At 39.2% G+C, this 23,182-nt stretch overlaps 1 protein-coding gene across 1 annotated transcript in view; it reads left to right on the top strand.

The window, feature by feature from the left end:
* Nucleotides 1–7,354: 7,354 nt before the first annotated feature.
* The window catches only part of MOB3B (MOB kinase activator 3B), a gene marked incomplete at both ends in the record, with an annotated part of 65,929 nt that continues 50,101 nt past the window's right edge, over nucleotides 7,355–23,182 (top strand). Inside the window, 1 exon segment of the mRNA XM_080362202.1 lies at nucleotides 7,355–7,772. Coding sequence (XP_080218328.1) covers nucleotides 7,355–7,772 — 418 coding nt within the window.

Genomic DNA, 23,182 nt, shown 5'->3' with positions numbered 1-23,182 from the left:
GAAATATGAAACGTGAAGATAATATGATTAATGGCATTTGTCTATAAAGGACTGCAAACATGCGTTATCCCTTGATGCCTGCTCAATCCATTGCTACTTGGTCACAATAGAAGGGCTGTCCTGTCCCACCAGTTGACATTAGGGATGAGTTAACTCTGAATACTTTGTATGGTAACACAAAGTGATGACAGTCACCCAAGAGGTTCAATTAAATCACGAATTACTCAAAACACTCAGTGGAATTACAGTGATTAATGACTTGGCAAAAGTTTGTAACTATTATCATAAAACTTAGGAAGACTTCAACAGCAGAACTCACAAGGTATTACTCTTATGTATCCAGAATAAAGTTAGAAAAAGATAAAGAGAGAGGAAAAGGAGATAGATTAAGATATCAGAAGAAAGGGAAGATCTCACCACACTGAAGGTCGTTGTTCCAGTGACCTTCTCCGTAGCTGTCTTAGTGGTGGGTGCAATGAAACTTCGTTAATACCGCACAACACACACACAAAGCACAGACTGAAAAGTGTCCCAAGTGAGGAAGTTTTATAACCCAGTCCATTTACATGCAAGACAGGAGAGGGGGGACTCATCTCCTCCCTCTCCTCACTCTTCATGCTAATTAGGAAGACTGTTCCAGAAATGAGTCAGTGGTCAAAAAATTAGAGGGTTGGTTGCGGTGCTGACCTGAAGTGAGTTGTTTTGTCTGACAGGGGTAGCTGGTAGTTTGTGATTTCTCCTAGCAGTTGATTGTCCACTAGATGACCCATCTTGGTAATCGCAGTTAACAGGAATGAGGACTGAGGCCTTGATAGACTTCAGAAGGCAGCACCTTTAATTGTCTTTATCTCAAAAATGTATGCCTTGGTTTCGGAGAGACCTTGAAAGAGAAGACATAGAGTGTCTGCCTTCACAGACACCTATCTTTTCCTGTCCAAAGTTGCAAAAACCAGCTGTTTAAGGCATAATATATACCGTTAATGAGTCCTTTGTTTTGCAAAGGATGGGCGGGATGCTTCAAAGCTGTCACAGGGACCGACCTTGTTCTTCAGCCATTTATTATTTTTCAATTTTATCCCTATGAAAATTTTTGGCAGAATCATAAAGCATCATTTTATTCCCTTTGTCAAATGTTGCTATAGTATTAGCATAGCTTAGAGATTTTCAGGCAGAAGCATCTGATAATAATTTAGTTATTGTTTTCACATGTTATTTAACTACATTCATTTTTAAAGCACAGTTTTATAGACAGTTATCCATTGTATTTTGCTTTCCCTTTCCAATGTTTTACCTTAGAAGTGGGGTGTAGTGGTTACTAGTCTAAACAAGAAAAGAATCAAAGATAATTTCTATTTACTTAAGTGAACCTTGACACTTTGATTATGAAAATATTATTTATGCAGTTTTCTGTGATCTTTTATGTTTGTGGCTTTTATTAGTCTCATGAAATAAGTTGTTCCTTATTTTTCCCATTCTCAGACAAAACAAAGGCTAGTTACTGTATGCCAAATGAATGGATTCTGCTGTGTGTGGGAGATGTCACTGGCTATGGGAAGGCTTCTCTCCACCTGAGTACCTTGAGGCTGCAGTGTTGTTATTGTGGTTATCACATACGCATTAATGTAAGGTGATCCTAGTAGCTTTAGAGAAAAGGAAAGAACTTGGAGAAAGACCAAGAATCCTTTCTTGGGGAGGACCAAATTCTCATTTTTTTTCCCTAAAGTTCCTGGGACTTCTACTGCAATAAACAAAAGCAAATTCTTGTGGTAAAGCATCAATAAGCTTCCTTTCGCTGGAAGGATCTTAAGTACTTACTTTAGTTATTTTGTGTATTAATTATTATGCCATAGGTTTCACGTAAATAACATAGAAACAATGGACAAAGGCTGCAGTAGTACATTGATTCCACCTGAAACCTTTCACTATTGAAGCCAAGGAGAAGGTATCCAAGCCAGCACCTCGGAAATTGAGACATTGTTTACATATTTCTGTGTATACTTCTTTTAAGTCTTACAGTAATAATCAGACACCCTTAATTCTAGGAGCTTAGTCTTTATGGATCTTGCAAGATTGTTGAAGATAGGAAGGAATGTAAGAAAAGATACACGAACCCTCAGAACCTGGTTCCTCTGTTTGTGTAAACTGCTTTTAAGAGACATTTTCTCAGTAACCTAAACTTGCTTTGATCCCTTTTCCTTTCCCTTTCAACTCTGGCACAACCATAAGGCAAACCTTAATCTCCCTGTGTACCTTACATGTTAGTAAGGGGAGGGATTTTTTTTGTCCATGAAGAATGTCTTATATCAAGGAATTTTTGCTGTGAACACAAATGTTGTGTAATTATTTATTTTCCGTGTGATTTCAGGAAGAACTTTGCTGCACTGCACAAATTGAAGTATGTAAATAAGATACATTGAATATTATTGTTCCTACTCACTTGGCTGATTTTTACTTAGTAAATATGAAAGGTGATTTCAGGACAGGCTTTTCCATACTGAATAATTGTTCGTACTTCAGTGTGTTAAACAGAACCTGTTAATTGTATAGTATAATACTGGCTCTCTAACAAGAGCCTAGACGTAGAACAGAGCATGGTATGTGTAGGTGGCTCCATAGAATGTATTTGCTGCCCCTTGTACGGACAGTGAAATATGGAGCCAAACATGAGAAGTCTACAAAATGATGGACCTTAACAGGATTTGGATCAAATATGTGCTTTCCTACAGGCTTTAGCTGGCTTTAGATCAGACTATGAAAGTACTCAAAATGGAGACATATTTTGGAAGGAAAAATGTAAAAATCAGCTGATATGGAATTGATTTTCAGACAGTGTCTTGCTTGATAGGCAGCTTACTGTGTGTTTGGTGCTGGAGAAGTCATGTGTCCTCATTTTCTTGACTAATAAAATGGGAATTATACCAGCTATCTTCCCAGCCATGCTCTAAAAGTTGCGTAATGCTCACTAGAGTTTTGTGATGAAAGGTGTGTGTTTGTAACAGTGGTCATGTAACATTCTTATTACCTGTGATTTAAAAAAGTGTATGACAAAATTATGTAGTACGTTTTTTAACTCAACAGTGACTCAGACATGATGGCGATCAGGATGTGTGGTTTGTTGTGGGTTGTTTTTTTAGTGGTATCTGCATGGGTAGGACTGGTTTACTGTTTCCATATGCTGACTTGGTATACCTGATATTTAGACGGAGTTGCTGTCTTTATATGTGTGTGTTTCTGCACAAGGCTGAGGACAGCATTGATTACTGTTATGCTGACACCGTGGATGAAGCTTATGAGGGCCTGATTCTCTGTTCTGAGATCATCTCCAAATCTGTAGTTACCATCCTCAGTCATGGCTCTGCTAGCAAAGGGAATTCATCCAGCTTCATTATTCATGCCATGGAATAGTTGCTCAGGAAAAGCTATTGGTGACTGTGTCATGTCTTCAGAAATCCATTGCTCAGGAAAGAAAGAAGAGAAGCTGAAGTGCTGGAAGAAGTTACCTGAGCTGTCCATACCAGCACAGACAATATCAAGCATCTAGGTCGGAAGGGCATCCAGAATATGAGCTCTCTATACTTTCACACCAAACACCCTGAGCCACAATGCCATTCTTTATGCCTCATTGTATAATTAAGACGTGTCATAAAAGATCAGAAGCCAGTTTCTATCACCTTTGACACAGGTATAAAGCAGGAGCAGTTCTGCTGGCATTACTATGAAATGAGAGGAGACTGCAAAATATCTGTGAGCAATAGTCAAATTTAATTTACTTGGAAGGAATGTGGGTGCCACTGTACTACAAATTTCAAGGAGTTATGATCTAGTCTAATACCACAACATTGTTCAGTGTTTTTACCTGTGAAGTAGCTCTCTACAAAACCAATTGAGATTATGAATCTGACAGCATTCCTCATTCTTGTTAGGTGAAAATTGTCATGGAAGTGACAGTGATAGCTGGCCAGCCAAGTTACATTCTCAGTGCTTTAAAAATATAGGGATTTTGCTCACCATTTGTTGTTCAGATTATCTGATGTGGTTTTGCTAATGCTATGTGATTTTGAAGCAATTGACAGTATGTGATCTGAGATGGGATGACAAACCTGTCATCACTGACTGTTGATTCAAACACAATGCAGCAACACATTGGAAGTCTGATGATGAATGAGTTCCTGCAATGTCTTAGTGATTCAGTCCAAAGCAGAGGAGTGGCCACCTTACCATTAACTACCACCACTTTGTTGCCAAGCTGTAAGTATGCTTTTAGAACCCACAGACTCTGGCTAGAGCTTTCCCATTAGCTTCAGCCTCTGAAGGATCTAAAGCTAAAGTGTCTTTATTTAATCTCTGCTGAAAATCAGGTGAGCCTGCTCTTTTGTGAGTAATATGAAAGCTTCTTTATTTCAGGGAAGCAATGGTTATGCTGTTGGTAAGTGTTTAGGAAAACCTAACTGAGCTGGTTGCTTGAGTAGGGGGCATAAGGGTAGCTGCGTAACCTGCAGGAAAAGAGTCTGTTTCTGTGAGGGAGTGAGTCTCAAAATTCTTGTTTATTTCTTCATTCATTAGCTTTCGAGTGAAGACAAGGGTTAATTAGCAAGTAGGATGCAAAAAGTATTTCAGAGAGCCGATTCATTGCAATATTTCTGTGAAATTCAGGTCATATATTCTATTTTTGTATTCTTACACATGAAAATACATGAGAAAGCAAGTTTATCCACCCCCTGGCTTTGCACAGCCTTCGGTCACATTTTGAGAGAGAAAAAAAATTGGCTCTTAGCAGAGCTAAGTCTCAAAGAGAAGTTAAAAAGTGAGTTTGACCTCTACAGCCCAGCTTTGCAAAGACAGTATATGGTTCTGTATTGTGTAGAGTGGTAGGAAGATGAAAGAGTAAGAGCCCTAGCTTTTATTGCAAGACGCAGAACAGAAGACTCTCCAAACAGCAAATGTATAGAAAATTCTATTCTGCCTTGGTGCATTAAAGACTATTTTCATCTGGCTGCATAGTAATCTTTTGGCTTAGTCCTTGGCTTGAATTTGACCATAATGTATGTGTATTTCCATAGACAATTTCAACATGTGACTCCTTGTACACAGAAGATTTGAGATAATGGGTTGATTGCTGAATGTTTTGGTTGCTTCTTCTCTGCATTAATTGGTTTTATGCAGACTTACTGAGTATATGGAGAGGAGTAGGAAAGAGTACATATTCAATATGATTAATTATGTTTGCATATTCCTTAGAAAATAGCCTATAAAATATGGTGTCTTCTGTTTTTCTTGGAAGAGGTTTAACAGCAGTGAGTACTGTGCTTCAAAATGTGTCCTTTGAAGATGAGTTTTATTTGTTGCTCAGCTTGTTGTTTTAAATAAAAACTCCTTGCATATTCTGGTGAATATTTACAGGTGAGGGAGGGAGTCAAAGTAGCCACATAAGAGCGCCAGGTATATTAAAGTGGGGAAAAAAGTAGTTACCTGAACTGTGAAACCCTGGAGCTAACATCCATATTATTGCAAACTGGTACATTGGCTCCATGTCATCTCGAAGTGTGTCAGTCACAAGCTCAGTCTGAGCAGTACTCAGGTATTCTTTGAAAGGCTTTTAAATCAAAAGCTGACTGCCACAGAGCATTTGAGAGATGGAGGTTATAGGTCTTAGTAACAAACAACAAACTGTAGGGCAAAAGTTGTCTCTTTCAAGTGCCTTCATTTCCTGACAATGTCACTTAACTAAATTGTTCCAAGACTAGTTTTGTTTAAAGTCTTCTTTCCCTGACCTTCATCAGGTTTCAGGATCTCTGGAGTTGAACATTCAGGATATCTGTGTTCGAACATTACTCAAAGGGTCATGTCTGATATGACAATAATCTCCATGGGGTTCAGCCCTGAACTTTTCGTATTTTGCTGCCACAGAAGGAATGACTGTTTATAAAATCATTGTTGGAGTATCCCTCCATCATGCTATTAGCAAAAGGAAAAAAAGGCACTTCTCTGCTGGTTTTGTGTAGCTGCTGCTTGCTTGCTAATTGGCTGGATGATAATCTTTCATCTCTTTGGGAGAGGATCTCTTTTTGGCACTTACGTTCTATTGTGTGTGTACAGGGTCTAGCGCACCAGATTCCTCTTTGCTTACAGATGTGTTACTTGTGGTGCTTTAAAAACAAACCAAAACCAAACAGTTAAAAACAAACAAAAAACCACAACCAACCAACCAAAGCCCCCTCCCCACCCGCCCCCAGCCACGCCCCAGCCTTTTTAAATATAAGAACAAATTGGAACTAATACAGTAATTTATCTTTTTTTCCATCAAACTGTCAAAACCATTCTTTGTTGCCAGAGTAGGTTAGATGGAACAATACAAAATCTATGCTCTTCCTTTGCAGGAATGAAAATGCCAAGTATTCCCTTGTAGAGAAGATTAATAGAGCTATACGGTAAGTGGCAGCTTCACCATTGCTTTCTACTCTTTCTGCATAATCCAACAGAAAATTAAGACCACTGCTGAATTCCTGAAGATAGGTCAAGAAAAATAACAATATCTGTACAGTTCTGTGGGAAACAGGAATTATTTTTGTGCAATACTGTAGCTTTCACTTTAACTAGGTTCTGTGAGGTTTGAAAACAACAAAGAGCGCATTAAAAATAGAGAACAAATATGGAAAAATCTTGCTCAGATATTTTTTTCTTGCAGGGAAGAGCACTAAAATTATGGTGGATGCTTCAAGGCACAATTGGTCGCTTTAGGAACAGTTAGATAAGACTTCTAAGTTGTCATATAGTATTTTGTCTACTCAATTTGTATATACATAATGCATGGTATGCATTCACTGTAAAAATGAAAAAAAAATGAAAAGGTTGATTTAAAAATTATCTAAAGATGAGAAAATTAGAAAAGATTTATTGATTTCCCAAATTTTTGATAAGAACCTCTGTTTGGGTAGATATTTAAAATGGGCAGAGAAATTAATTCCTAAATTAATTCCTACTTTAACAAAATTAGGATTTTTTTAAAAATGTTCATCAGGTTAGAGTTAGACAGTTTTTAATGCTAGCTTGTTACTTATTAGCTTTTCAGCTCATAATGACTAGAAAATAATGGTAAAATGGTAACAAACTGACAGGCCCAGATTTGAGCTTACCACTAATGTATATTGTTTCCATATCCATAGGGACATGAAGCCTTTCAGGAAGGCTTTCGAGAGGAAGAGCTAGTAGACTTCCCTGAAGTTGATAAGAGCTTCTCTGAGAAGACAAGAAGGGCCTGGAGGACCTGTGATAGCAAGCAACTATTTTCAGATACCTGCATTAAATTTCAGCTCTGATTTTCTGCCAGCTGCTGCAGAGCAGAGGATTAGCAGACATGTCCATAGCACTGAAGCAAGTATTTAATAAAGATAAGACTTTCCGCCCAAAACGCAAGTTTGAACCTGGAACCCAGAGGTTTGAACTTCACAAACGAGCGCAGGCCTCTCTGAACTCAGGCGTGGACTTGAAAGCAGCTGTGCAGTTGCCCAGTGGAGAAGACCAAAATGACTGGGTGGCTGTCCATGTTGTTGACTTCTTCAACAGGATCAACCTCATTTATGGAACTATTTGTGAGTTCTGCACAGAGAGGACCTGCCCAGTGATGTCTGGAGGCCCCAGGTATGAGTACCGGTGGCAGGATGATATGAAGTACAAGAAGCCCACGGCATTGCCAGCACCCCAGTATATGAATCTTCTCATGGACTGGATCGAGGTGCAAATCAACAATGAGGATATCTTTCCTACGAGTGTAGGTAAGTGTGAGGGAGAAGCCCTAAAGCATGAACTGCCTTTCATTCTGTGTACTAAGCATGTTTGTGGCGCGGAATGACCTTACAACCCTTGAAGTTATAAGGAAGGTATGCATTTATTTACGACACACGGAGAATCATTTCACCTAATGTGTGTGTAAAATTACAGTAGCTGTGAGTTTGGTTAAATGCAGTAAAGTGTTACATATTCATGAAAGTTTTAGGAACGCCTATACATATTCATAACCTGTCGCGAGAAGGCGGTTCATATTACAATGAATTCCGGGAGATCATTTCCATAGTCTCCACCTCTGGCTCCTCCTGGTTGCAGCTCTGCAGTGATCGTGAACCGGGGTCCTCTTTCGCTGTACACAGTCACCTTTGGTCCAGTGTGATGAGTTGGTTAGGTCTCAGACTGCTGAGTTGGTTAAAACTGGCATATCTCCTGTCCTGTGCCCAAGTTTCTGTAATCTAGTTCACCCAAGGATGCACCAAGGATGCACCCAATGATTATTATTTTTGCAAGGTGTCAGTGAAGTCCTGTTTTTCATACAGTGCGTTACACAGAGTTAAGCAAGGCTAGGCAATAGTGATGTGGGTTAAAGGGTTAGCTCTCTAAGTGTCTTTAGTGATGTGGGGTAGGGTTAGTTCTTTAATTGTTAGTTATTAAGTGTTAATAAATTAGTTGTCAATTCCCTGTATCATGTTCTCTTCCCAAACTCATTTTTAGGGACTGTGAAATTCAAGTCTTTAATCAACAGGTGGAGAGGAAGAGGGTATCTTGCAGGAATAATGTGAAATGTTAACTGTGGATGCTAGATATGGTGGGGTTTGTTAGCCTAAAATGTGTTCATTCTAGCCATTTTTTCCTGGTAGGCCTCCCTGGTTAATCATTAAGGTTGGTCAGCCTTGCATTGTTAGCTTGTTGAAAGCTGATCAAATTTGCTTTGCTGTGCATTTTGCCTGGCAGACACAGAATGGAAAGAAAGCAAAGCCTAATTAGAGTGGTATCCTCCCTTCAAAATGTGTACAGCTATGGGCATTGCAAAGCACTGTAGAAGTCAGGAATGCAGTGGACTCTGCCCTCCCACCCTCTCTTGACTTTCCATCCAAAACTGACGAATTGGGAAGTGAATTATTCTCCAGATTACTGTTTCTAATATTATATATAGCTAACAAGCTTTGCTGTGATTTAAACAGATAGCTCAGATGAGAGATCTTTTAAGGGCAGCACAATTTTCCTTTTATAATACTAGTTTTCCTGAAGAGCTGGTCAAGTAGGTGAAATTATCTTCGCTGGAATAATTCCCTCTGGATGAGGAGGACTTTGCAGAAGAGCACATCGTGGAGGCTAGGCAACCTAAATCTTTAGTTGTGACTGCAGGTAATAAGAACAGACAGGATGTTATGCCTTAGAGATGTCACTTCTTGCAAGCAGAAAATGAGGAGCTTGCTGTAAGAAATGTGAGATGTTTTATATGTAAGTACTTGGCCCAGATAAGTAACAAACAAGAAGAATGCACGTACTTTAAAATTAGTTCAGCTGAATATTTTGCAGGTTACATACAGCTGGGGCCTGTGGCTAATTGGTAGATGATACATCAAGAGGCTGCATCTATTAGCATTTCCTGACCTTTGAAATAACTTGTTCTTGGCCATGATAACTAATTGTCTGGACAAACTTGGGGTTTGTTTCCCAGTTCTTATCACTTTTCTACACTAACAGATAGAAAGAAGGCAGTAAATATATCCTTTAATCTGGACTTTGCCAGCACAATGACAAGAAGGAAGATTTCAAAGGAAGCAGTACTACATATTTTGTGCAGTGAAAAAATGGGTTTGATTTCTCAAGCATTTGTTGTTTTATGTTTCTTCAGGGTGAGTGATATTTAGAGTTGAAGGTGCAGTGAAAGATGCGATTTTGCTTACACTGGCATTTCTGCAGGATTTTGTTATACCAAGTTTCCATCTTGGAGTATTTCAGTATTACTGTGTGGTCTTGCAGTTTGCACATGCAGAATATATGATCTGTTTGCAAGCACGAGGAGCAGGTAATGCACTGGCATGCTGATGGGCTACATTGAACCAACAAATAAATCTACAACATACACGCTTTCAGCTCTAGATGCTCCCCCCTTATGTTTATAGTAAAATACATCCGGAAGAAATTTTATCCTTAAAGGGTTACCCGTTGTAAGCCTAAGAATGGAATAAGTAAATAGCCTTAATCTACTAATTTTCTTCTGCGAACAGCTCCTGCTGTTGTAGATTAAATTAAATCTGAAGAAACTGAGGAAGGGGAAAGAGTAGTGGTCTCTAAAATGGGACTTGACTCTGATACAACTCAAAACAGGAATGCTTGATATCTTTGAAAAATCTTCATCTCACTCTGAATTGACCCAAAGGAAGGGGAAAAGTCTGCCTGAGGCTTCCTGGGGCCATGGACTGCACCATGGTTGAATTACAGACCAAAAAGACTGGACAGTCCCATAAAGAGATTTTATAGATACCCTTTAGAGTACTGTTCCATGGAGCAGGACATTCATATGTATTCTACAGTCCCCTCCTCTTGAGTCTTTGTTGCAGATACCGTAGCGGCCACCTGCACACTTCTCATTATCTTCTTCAGTCACCGATTTGCAGTATGAAACTGTTGGTACAATTGCTCGGGAGGCCTTAGATCTTACAGTTCAGAAATAGATGCTGTGCTGAAGTTGTTTTTCTGGGTATTTCTTCTCTTAGCAAGTCCCTCAGGCACCCAGAATGCCTAAAGGGAAGTTTGAGTCTGTTCCTGCATAAGTTACTTTTCTTTCAAGGAAATCTTCCTGTTTTATTTGCACATCAAGTCTGTGTCTGTAAAATGGAGATGATACTGCCTGCCATCCTGTCTAAGTATTACTAATAAAACTGTTGAATGAAGTGCAGTCACTCAGCATGTGTATGGTTACATGTCTTGCTTTTGACAACTGATCAAAGAGAGAAGCTTTGTTATGGTGTTGGGTACTGTTATTGTTCCTACCTGCTCTGCAGCAGCCTTTGGTTAGATGCACCATAGACTTAGTATTAATGCAAACCTCCGTTTTCATTTGGAGAAATGAAAGAAAGTGAAAATTACTATTGTTCATTTTTCAAAGCAGTTGAAATAGATCTTGAAATATGATATACTCAGATGTGAAAACGAAACAGACTTGATTATGGCTTTAGTAACAGTAGAACAGTTTTAAAGTATTGAGTGGCTCTAACTTAAAAAGATTAATTTATTGTTTTGTCTCTTTCTAGCATATGGTCTACACAGAATTGTTCTGGAAAAACTGTATGTCCAGTGGATGGGATTTGGGCTGACCTTTCCATTAGCAAATGAATTTGGTGAAGACATCCAGTCTGGGGTTCATAGGAGCTGTCCACAGAACCTTGAACACATTTTCTCAGCTTAATCCTATTAAACTTGTCCTCTTTCATTTGACATATGTCATGAAACTATCTAAAAAAGGGAGTTCAAGAATTGTGATTAAAAGTACAGCTTTCATTGAGGAGTTACTTTAAAGGAAAATCATTTCAGGACAGGGATAGCCAGGCTTGGTAACCTTTTTTTTGTGTTTTGTTGTTCCTCTGTGGTTTAAAAAAAAACATTAATGCAGTTGAGTTATAAATTGTTCTGAATATTATTTTTAACCATCTTGGTGTTTATGTTGGCACAAGGACCTCTGGCCACTTACCAGTCTATGTACTTCCTGTAGCCTGGTGCTATTTCCTCTGCTTTCTCAAGTCATTCTGGTCTATTCATTCACTGGTAAATACCCTCTTCCTCTAGACACTTTCCTACTAACACTGAACTGGCTGGCAGGAGAAGAGGGAGCTGGTATGAGAACAGAAGAGCTGTCAAGAATTGTATGCAGGTGACAAAACCAAGTGCTCAATATTAGGAACACTTCTTTGTATTGCAAAGCTTTAAGGACTGTCTTTATAAAATGGCCTCACAGCCTGTAGAGGATTTTAGACATCATTATGTCCTTGTTCTTATTTCCATTATTCCTGATCTCCTTTATCCATTTTAAGTGGGTTTAAGGCATGTAAGAGACTGACATCTCTGGAAGTAAGTTCTGTATGTAACCACAGATATACCCAGACCTGTCTCAGCCCTTGCTGAATGGGAATGCAGGAACAGAACAGAGTTCACTGTGTACTCCTGCTTCACTCTGGTGAAGCTATCCATATTGGTCCCCAGCATGACTTTTTTTGTAGTGTCCTGGAGTTTTATTTAGCTTTAGGGTAAACTCTTTTTCTTCAGTAAGTACTGGTTGCTCCAGGAACCTAGAAGTCTCACTCTTTAAACACATTTCAAGGGATGTATTTCCCAAGCTAATATGGACATCTTAAGCACTCCATAGCCTCAGAAGTCCCCCCTAGCCCCCCCACCTTTTTTGCTCTTTGTGCTCTTTGGTAAACAGGCTGAAGAAATCAGTGGGAGTGGGATGCAGCAGATCATTGGGACAATTGCAGGTTTTGGTGAACTGCATTTGTCAGCTTTCAACATATGTGTTTGTGCAGTGTCAAAAAAGTATCCAGGAAGGCAAGTTACTCTATACTGCTGTGCGCCCTTTGGGCCCTGATTCCCTTAGATTTTTTTTTTTCTCCTCCTTAAATTGGGAGTAATTCTGCCTTGTTTGGATTTTCAGTGAATGGAATGCTGTTTGGTTTTTTTGTTGTTTTGTTGTTTGTGTTTTGTTTTGTTTTTTCCTGTTGTAAGGGTTGCTAGGAAAGATATCCATATATTTAAGGCCATGGGGGATTATTTCATTTATTCTAATCTGACCTCAAGCATAACACAGGCCAGAGAACATCACCACTTGATTTCTTCATCAGATCCATGGTTTGAAATGAGAAGACAGTCAGAAGACAGACTACTGCTGAAATAAAGAAAAACATGAACTTCTTTTCTGACTTGACATAATGAAAAACATTTCCCAATTAGGACAACAAAGCAGTTGAGAGGGGCCCCAGAGAGGTTGTGCTGTCTCCTTCCTTTGGGGTTTTCAAGACCAGGCTAGATAAAGCCATGAGCGACCTGATCTGATCTAATGGCTATATAAAGCAGAAAGCTGGGGCGTAGACCTCCCAAAATTTGCGCCATCTTCAATTATTCCATGATTCTTAATTTTAATTTCAGCACTGACAGACTGCTGCAGGAACAAGAGCTAAGTTGATTAGAAACTGATTAAGCAGTTTAAGAAGCTGCAATTTGGCATTTAATTGAAGTAAAAAAATCACTTGTAAACAATGAGAGTTTTTCTAGATGATGATTTCAAAATGTATTAAGTTACTGTCATCAAATAGCCTAGTTATGGCTGATCATAATGAAAACATACTTTTAAAGCGTTTAAAGCCTAGGAATTCGGCTGAAAAGCTAAGGCATCTTTAGAAATACACTGCCTGGTCCATGCTTAACTAGTAGGTTTTGGTAGCTGACAGCTTCTGAGTTTTTGCACAGAGCATGTGCGTAACGGTGCTTCCAAAAGAGAAGCCCAATATGTCACACCAGTGAACGTAAAAAAGGAGATCAAGACTCTGGGCCCTTGTGGATGTGATTGAAAACAACTACTAGATCATGAACTACAATTTTTCAGTTGTTTCTTGCTAATATTGTGGTAGAGTTTTTCTGGTTCTCTAGCCAGTTATAATAGTTAACACTTAGGGAACTTTCCTATAGGGGCAGGGGAGCAGCTGACTGGGAGCAGCAGGTGTGAATAGAGGCTCCTCAAGTACTTTAACGCAGCAAAGACCTCTTCACAATACAGCCTGTAGAATTGTGGGGAGAGTGACTGACGTCACTGACTTTGTCTTACAACTGTCCCTGTTTTATTGTTCTTTTGAAGTATGAAGAGGTGGCTATGGTGTGAGCATTTGCTGCATATACTTTTTCTTCATTCTTGGCAGCCATTGCAATTGCACCATCCAGGAACCATCATTGCTTCATACATACCTGCCCTGCAATAAAAAATCTAAAATCTCTACAGATTGTTTCTTTCGTTTTTAGACAAAGCTTTGCCAGGGGCTGAAGGGAAGGGTTAGATTACTGGCTGTTAACTGGTCATTCAGTCACCCAGTGATGAATTCACATAGCTGTAGGCTACCAGCTGAACACCACTGTAAATTCCAACCAGTCCTTTCTGCTTGATCTTTACACTTCACACCAATGCTGGGTTTGGGCTAAAGAAGAAGTTCATTTTGTAAAGCTTATCTTCTTTTCGCTGTTGCTGCCTTTCCTTAATCTCTCCTTTGGCATGGAAGTGCTTGCCAAGAGCTTTGAATTAATCTCTTGTGCAAATTAAATAAAGAAAATTCTGCAAGACATGGACTATTGTATAACTGTAGCTTTCCTCTAGTCATTAAACTTTGTGAATTCTGTGTATATACATATGTTACAGCAAAGTTATAGCAGCATCACAGAGATTCTCTTAGGAATTTTGGTGTCTTAAAATATATGTGCCTGGAAAATGTTAGGTAGATATTTTACAAGTAGATATGTGTCAGAGCTTCCTCTTTTCTCTCCCTGTCTTCCTGTTGCTGTGGTTCAGGATCTAACAGATGATTCTATGTAAACTAAGCTGGCAGATGAATCAACCCACAAACCTAGTACACTTCAAGATTACCATCAAAGAAGATTGATAAAAATTGTGTTGGCACCATCTCTATAGTAAGTGATGCAATTTACTAGATAGCTATCTATCTGGTTGTCTTAGCATTGCATTACTTTCTCGACGACTGATTATACTTTGGAGCAATTTGATTTCCTGTTTTTGTCTGCTGTCTGAAATGCCTTGATGAGTATTCTGCTTGTACAATAATAGAGACTGAAGCTTAGCAGTATTCTAGACAATCCTCAACTCTAGTCATTGTCAACTGACAGGTGACTGCTCCCAAAGCTACCTTCCCCAGTGTGCCTCTTGTTCTGATGCTAGATGTGCCATTTGAGGAACATACAGTTCTGCTTCCAGCTCAGACATATAAATTAATCTATTCTTTAGCCTAGTTCTGATAATAATAGAAAATATGTGCAATAGAAGGGAAGTGCAAATTCTTTAGCACATTCTTTGCTTTTCCATGAGAAGGATTTGGCACTGCTATTATTATTTGGCACTGCTGCCTCACCTGGAGAATGCATATTAGGAGGTTGATGCTTCATATGCCAGGTTTTCTGTATTATGGCAATAATTAAGAGCTAAAAAGCATTTCTACTTACATGTAGAAAGGCAGGTCTCAGCAGATCTCTTCTTCCATTCTCTGCCCTACAGAAACTTGAAAACAACCAACCACACACCACCACAACGAAAAGAATAAAAAGTGGTAGCATGAATGGTGGAGGGAAAGCTCATGTGGAGGAGGATGTGTTAGCTGGCTCTGCTGAAAGGTTTCAGAATCTCTGCTCACTCTGATACTGCTTTAGGAGGAAGAAAGAAGTGTGGAACACCTGCAAAAAGCAGGTCCTAGGTGGGAACTAGAGTCGCCTGTGCTGTAGCTGCCAGGTCCCTTGTTCTTAAAGTACTTAGGTCTCCAGAACACTGTGTTTGCATACACTGTGAGACATTACTTAAATTAGTCTCTCGGAGGATCTGAAACTCCACAACCAGAGCTTCTACACTAACAGAACTTGTAATCCCTTCCCTTCAGCTGCCTTCACAGCATGTCTGGTCTCTACAGATTGTGAAGTCCGTGGCATACTGTGGTTCAGCCTGTGCCCAGCTCAAGTGTGGGAAATTTGATACCTTGAACATGGTTTTGTGGGTTTGTGTGAACTGAGTGGTCTGCATTCCTTGGTGTTGTGTGCATTCCTTTCCTTGATGAACAAGGATAATAGCTCCTTATTTGAAAACTTATAAAACAGACTTTGTCTGATATGCTGCAAAGCAGAATATGTGTAGGAGTAGCATTTACATATCATAATGACTTTGGTTCATTTTTTGGAACCCAAACAAAATAAGATTGACAAGTATCAGCATTCTTAGGGGCTACTTTTTGCCTATGTTTATTTTGCTAAATTTCAGTTGTTATTTAAACTCAGAAATATTGTAGAAAATTCATGGTAGTCCCTACTCTCATAAATTATTTTCATCCTTAAGGTCAATGGTTTGAAGACAACGCTGGCACTTTGGGGCATGTTTTATGCAGAATCCAGCCAAGGGAAGAGGCATATGTCAGTGGGGTCTTCAGCTGCCCCAGACATATGGTAATAGTCATCAGAATAAAATGCGGTCATAGGTGAATGAAAATAAAATAATTTAATCTTGTTTAACATACAGGCTCAGTTTAACTTCACTGTGGAATGGCTGCAGTGCTACAGTAGTGTGGTTCTAAGGGAACATCTGAAAAGCCTAAAGCCAAGGATAAGGCCTTTGCTTCAGACAGAGGTGTGTGCACAAATACTGCCTTTAATTTTGGCCTTCTAGATTCACATAGAGTATATAAATTGAGCAAAATAGAAACCCTAACAGGGACAACCTAATTAGTATCTTTTAAATGAGGTTCTTGTGTCCTCTGTAGATATTTTTTGGAGGAAAGTCAAATATGTACTTAAAAACATGTGGTTCTAAACCCCTTCTGCTGCTAAAAGCCATATGTAAGCCTTTCTATCAAAATAGTGTGGCCAGCAGGACCAGGGCAGTGATCATCCCCCTGTACTCAGCACTGGTGAGGCTGCAGTTCAACCACTGTGACCGATTTTTGGGCCCCTCACTACAAGAAAGACATTCAGGTGCTGGAGGGAGTTCAGAGAAGGGCAATGAAGCTGGTGAGGGGTCTGGAGCACAAATCTGATGAGGAGCAGCTGAGGGAACTAGGGCTGTTCAGCCTGGAGAAAAGGAGGCTGAGGGCAGACCTTATCGCTGTCTGCAACTGCCTGAAAGGAGCTTGGAGCATGGAGGGGGTTGGTCTCTTTTTCCAAGTAGCAACTAATAATACGAGAGGAAATGGCCTCAAGTTGTGCCAGGGAAGGTTCAGATTGGATATTAGGAAAAAATTCTTCACAGAAAGGGTTGTCAGGCATTGGAACAGGCTGCCCAGGGAAGTGGTGGAGTCACCATCCCTGGAGGTGTTTAAAAGACATATAGATGAGGTTCTTGGGGACATGCTTTAGCATGTTAGGTTTACAGTTGGACTGAATGATCTTAAAGTTCTTTTCCAACCTGAATTATTCTGTGATTCTTTACTCTTTAAACACAAAAGCAAGCATGACATATTCAGATAATCTTAAGCATTTGGAAGCACAGTGCTCACCCTGATAATGCTGCAGAGAAAACCATCAAGCTTTCTTATCAGTATTATAAGTATGATTAATGTTTGTGCTTATAATTAAAGACAACTGTAGTAGTAGATTTCTGCCTAGTTAATGCAGAAGTTCTCTGCCTTCAGGACCTTACATGCTTAGAGAAACAAAAGTCAGCAAGATATTATGGGATGAAAAGTTATTTCCAGAGAAAAGCTGTTTAGCATGGCTCCTGCTAGAAATGATTTTTCTGCACCAGATTAGTTTGACCTCTGCCTTCAGCTGAATGCTCACTGGTAGTGTTGCACATGACATGACTAGCCCTTGTCTGCATGGCTGCATCTTACAGTTTATCTTTTCTTTGCATACCATTCCTAGAGAAGAGCAGAAGAAAAAAGCAGAGGTCAGTCTTTGCACCATTAAGGACAATGTTCATTTTGTTAGAACAGCTGTCCTATAGCATACTCAAACCTGCTGCTCATTCACTGTCCCTCTGTCCTCAGTAGAGGGGACCAAGGCTTGTAGCTTCTCTTCCACAAGACTGCATTAGAGTCATCCAGACATTTGTTAAAATGGAAGACATTTAAGCTTGATTATCTTCTACATTCAGGAAACGCTGAATTATTATTGAAAGCAGGTTCAAATTGTTATAGTCTCAGTAATGGGGAATAGTTTGCTAGGATGTTTTGCAATAGGTAGTGAGCTACCATCGCCACACAGGATTCACAGTTGGTGGTCTCTGATGAGCTGAAGCAAGCGTAGTATTGGCCTAGCAGAAGGAAGTGGAGATCGATAACGTAGGGCTTGGGACTAAATTTGACCCTTAAATTATATGATCTTAACTTTTCTTTTTCCAGCACTAGAGAGTACCTGCAAGAACTTTGGCTTTATGTGCAACTCACTAACTATTAATTAAACATCATAATTCAACCAGTTCACATTCAGTGACCTTAAAATGAATTAATCAAACCCAGTTTTTTTAATCTTACACAAGCGTGAATCTAGTATGATATGAATCTGTATGAATGCCAGTTGTCAGAATTCCTTCGTGCTCAAGCTGATACAGTTATTTCGCTTAGTAGTCATAGTTAGTGGTAATGTAAGGCATCCATCTTGTTTTCACTTATGTACTGAGGGTCTTTGATCAGAACATGTATAACAAGAATGGACCTTACTTTACTGTGTCTAACTATCATGTAATATACCTTATAGCTTTTTAATCTAGTTAACCCAAGCATGTGGTGCTGATGCTAGCTAGCATCCAACAGTGGTAAAGCACGAAATACCACATTAAATGGTTTGGGAGAGTACACAAATATTAGTTAGTGATACTGCTGTAAAACATGTATCTTCATTTTATATTTCTCTATTGAGCAAGTCATTTTTAAATAGATAATTATTTTCCTGTCAAAAATGGGGTTTGAGCATACAATTGCACATATTAGCCAGTTGTGGTGTAATACTCCAAAAATATGTTTTCTGCAATAACCTTGCTAGTGTAAAACTTAAAAAAGCAAGGAACACAGAAGAAGTTTGAAGTGTATTTGTGTGTATATAGATCCACACTGAAAGGAAGAAAATCAAATAACTGAAAAGACTAGAACAACAGAACAAAAATGGTTACTTACCAGTTTACGCCCCATGCTTCAATGGGAGTGTATGTGTGCTATGATGCTGACACTACCAATGGCTCCATGCTGGGCCACCACCTGACTTCAGGAGAACTCAAACAAAAATTAAAAGCTTTGGTAGGTTGTTCCTCTCTGTGTTTCTATGACTCTATCCAATCAGGGATAAAATGCTTTCATACACCTTAGTTAACATCCTAGAGAAATCCAAGCAGAAGTACTGGCTGCTGGCCTTCCACAGCTCTAATGCAAACACTTCTGTGGATATGACCAACACAAGACATGTCTGTAGGTGATGAGTGAAAAAGTTTTTTTCTTCCTTAATAATTGTGAGCTGTGTTTTTTGGTCCACTGGTGCATGCAAGCTTGTCTTGCTGTGTGACTTGCTCTTAAAATAACTGTCCTGTGGCTGTACATGTGACATACAACTTCATGTGTTCTTGGTTTTTCAGCACTGTGGAATTCCATCGAGTCTCCCATCTGCCCTCAAGGTACATCTACACAGTGCTTTTACCCCTGTGAAAATCTACTTGCTATTTGACTGTTGGAATTGCACAGGTGTACAACAGAAGCTGGAATTTCATTTATGTTCGCTTTCATTCTCCCCTTAACATATGTAGCTGCTGACATAATTGTTGAGGTTATTTCGCCTATAAGATGGACTGTTTTGCCTGGAACCCTCAGCCAATGTAGTCCAGGAACTGCTTGCAGTGAAACAGGAAACAAAATGTGCATCCTGCTTATGCCTTTTGGTGTTTGAAGCCAAAAGATGAAGGCCAATCTTATCAATGTGGCTGTGACAGGACAAGCACTTGTCCTGTAAATAGATTTGAAGAGTCACAAGAGTGATGTAGAATAGTTATCTTCACTTTTGCCTCCTACCAGCCATGTGAACAGAACTGGGTAAGCTGTCTTAATTAAAGCAACAAACTTCCCTTCTCCTCCACTGATGATTAATGCAGTTTCCATGTGCCTAAGCAGTGCACTGTGAGATTGCCAGACAACTGTTGTTACCCTATAGCTCACATTAATGACAGGATCCCCAGAGAAAGGCTCTGCAGCCTCACAGCGATTCTCAGGCCGACTCACACTGATGTGTCACAGGGATGAACAACTCTTACAGTAAAAATTCTTTGGTTATAGTAGGCCATGTGCTACAAAGCTTACGTGTGCACCATATGGGCTGTAGAAATATAAAATAATTTTCAGTGTCTTGTTACACATTTAACCTCAAATAATTGTTTTCAGGTAGAGAAAACCACAAAGCCAAGATCTAAATTGCTCCATTTTCCCTGAAGACTGACACAAGATGTTGTCCAGCAGATGATGCACCACAGCAGTTGGTGACTTCTTGTTTAAGTGGATATAGGAATGTCTTAAAACACAGATTTCTAGTGTTTCATTAGTCTCCCTTTTCAAAAGTTTTGCTTGACTTGAAACATCCTTTGAGCCTTGCATAGAATCCTTGGAATAGGGGTAAATGCAGGCTGTGGTACCTGGTGGATGACTCTTTAGTATGACTGAGCAGAAAAACCCACTTACAGTGAAGGCAAAGATCAGAAAAGACCTGACAAATACTCAGAGCATCTCAGCAACACAGTACTGAGTGAAATAGGCTTTACCGACAGTGCTGACACAGAGGATTCTTTTGTTGTTTCCATCTCACAGTTAGTCATGTGTCTGAGGAACACCAGGGGGGCTATGCCCTTTCATATGCTTGAAAATATTATATACAGTGGAAACTTGTATGTTCTTCTCATAACATGAGTCAGTGGCACTTTGACTCATGAGAAACAAAAGGAAGGTTGCCGAGACATCTGGAATTGGAGATGATCAAGAAAGGAATAATCAAAATCTGGTTATAGTTAGAAAGGGAGGACAATTAACAGCTTATCTTTGAAAGACAAAATTATCATCTAGATTTGAAAAGTAGTACCTTTTCTTTTAAGAAGCAGATGTTCAGCTGAAATGAGAAACATTATTGTTTACCAATAAATGTATACTGTCAACATTAGCATGGTGAAATAATAGTAATTGTTCATACAGTATTGGCTCAAATGAGCCTTAATAGAAAGAAGTCAGCCCTGTAATAGACAAATACCTAAAGCTTGAAGCTATAGTGCTCAGCAACAGAGACATTTCCAAACCACATACTGGATGACATCAGACCTTTTAGAAAAGTGCCAGTGGATATTTTGGCATTAAAACAATACATCTGTTTAGAATTTATGTGCTTTAAAATTAGATGCATGCCATGTCTGCCTTTCTCTTGGAGTTTTAGGGCTTGGTTTGGGTACTTTTTTTTTAAGATCTAGTTGCTGAAGAGCCTTACAAAGCATGGTTAATGTTGCTATTTCATTTGTCAAGTAAAAGACCAAAGCTCAGGTAATCAAAGTAGTCTACATGATGTATGAGCAGCTATTCAGATAAGAAATTCTAAGTAGAAGTGATTTTTCTTGGATTACACAGTGGTTTGTTGGTGGATTCAGAAACTGGTAATGTCAGTGGTTCCAAAAATACTCTTGATCTGTTCCTAAACCCCTAGCTCTGTGTATGCATTCAGAGTAAAGGAAATTAAAGCTGAAAGGCTTTAGAAAGACTCCAGTCCCATGCTTTTCTAGCCCTTCAGGAGAATGCTTGGCAGAGTTTCTGGAAGAATCAAAACTGCAGCTCAAACGAAAAGTTTTTGCCTGGGTGTGTGTTTATCCAGGACCCACAAGATGACAATCTTTTGAATATTTGGTTCCCAATCTATGACTTTTGAGCACATGGTTTGAATAAGAAAGGATGTAAGGTTCAAAGCAAGTGTCCATCCAGCCCAACAGAGTATGACTATTGGGGAAGAGTGTAGGAAAAGGCAAAGGTGCTATTTCCAAGCTTCCAGCAATCCACATGGTAGAGGTACTCTCGGAGGTGTCAGAACATCCTTTGATGTGAGGGCTTCTGGCAAGAATGCTGATCTTACAAACAGCAGTCCCACTGCTTTGTCTACATGATAACTCCCTATTCTGCTCATTTCAGTTTTCTACTGGTTTCTACTGGGCTGCATTGAGAGTTTTTGCTCATAGATTTTCCTGAAGAAAAGAGCAGTTGGAAGGTTTGTGCAATAGATACATCATTCTGTTCTCCTTTAAAGTGAAAATAAGGGATCTGCACCTTTATGCCCATTTTGTCTTGCATTTACACTTGCAGATCCTTTAAATAACCTTTAAATTGTCTTTGGACAGGTGTATTTTCAAAACTCTTTACATCACAGTAGCCATCACACCCAGACCCAAAATCAGTGTTAATTTTAGTATTCAGGTTGGGTTGTAACATGAGCTAGTTGATTACCAGTTAACCAGTTTTTGCTAAGGAGAACACAAACATTTGTAACTATCCCAAAGCGCAGCAGACAGATGTCATGGAAAAAAAAAAAAAAAAAGAAAAATGGTGCAGTAATTTAATTGCCTTCTGACAAACCAACAGCAGCAAAAGAGAGGAAAAAAAACACAGCTGAAGCTTATTGATGCAAAGAAGTCAGGTTTATTCACCCATGTGGATGTTTGCCACCAGGACTGTGATAAAGTTTTAATTGGGCATAATCTATGTCTCCTGCAGACAACTGGGTTGCAGGACACCGAGGACTTCATTTTGAACCTGCAGCTGCTTGCACGTGAGCTAAGAAGCTTTACATTAAAGCAAGCAATGATGTAAATATTCAAGATGAAAAAATTGTCACGTGGAATGTAACCTTCAACTAAAATGAAGGATTTCATTGTTATCTCTCCTGTCATCTGCCCAAGCTTATCCTAGCATGTCTCCTATTATGAGGGCTCAGCTGTTAACACACATAAAACTTCTTTTAATTACATTTAAAATATGTCTTAACAGTTCCTTTTTAAATAAAATTTTAAAATCTTTCCATTCTCTGAGTAAATGCTGGTGACAAGGACAGGCTTTTCTTTATTTGGGTTTTTATAGGGCTAATTTACGACACTTACGTTTGTTGTTTCAGGATCTTGTTTTGTTGGTTCTGTGTTTTCCCCTGACAATTTTTATCATCAAGTTGTTTTTTTGTAACTATTTTGATTTTCATAACATTTTCTTCTTGAATAAAATGGCAATGTACAGTATCTTTCTCTTTTTTATATTTTGGCTCTGCTTGGCTGCTATGTGTCCCCAGGATTTTCCTCTATAATGTCTACATTCATCTGATCTAGATTTAATCACCCGGATAGGAATTCAAAGCTGTGAGCTTCCACCACCAACCCTGTTCTGCTGGGACTGAAGTTTTGATTTATAATCTATTAATCAGAATATGATCCCAAAAAGGCAAGTAGTTTGTGACCTTCCAATAGTTTCTACTGAGCAAAATGGACACCACTTTCTTGTTTAAGCTTTCTGTTGTTTTTTCCTGGTGACTGAGACAAAGAAATGAGCCTGAGGACTCTCAGCTGTGGACTCCAGCCCCTAACGCAACAAACCAGCCTCTTCTGGCTTTGGCAGATGGTTCTTTCTTAGCTACATCTTTAATGGCCTAATTC

The sequence above is a fragment of the Nesoenas mayeri genome (assembly GCF_963082525.1).
Source record: "Nesoenas mayeri genome assembly, chromosome: Z".
Classification (NCBI taxonomy): Eukaryota; Metazoa; Chordata; class Aves; order Columbiformes; family Columbidae; genus Nesoenas; species Nesoenas mayeri.
Note: the sequence above shows the minus strand (reverse complement) of the source record. Positions and strands in the feature narration are given on the sequence as shown.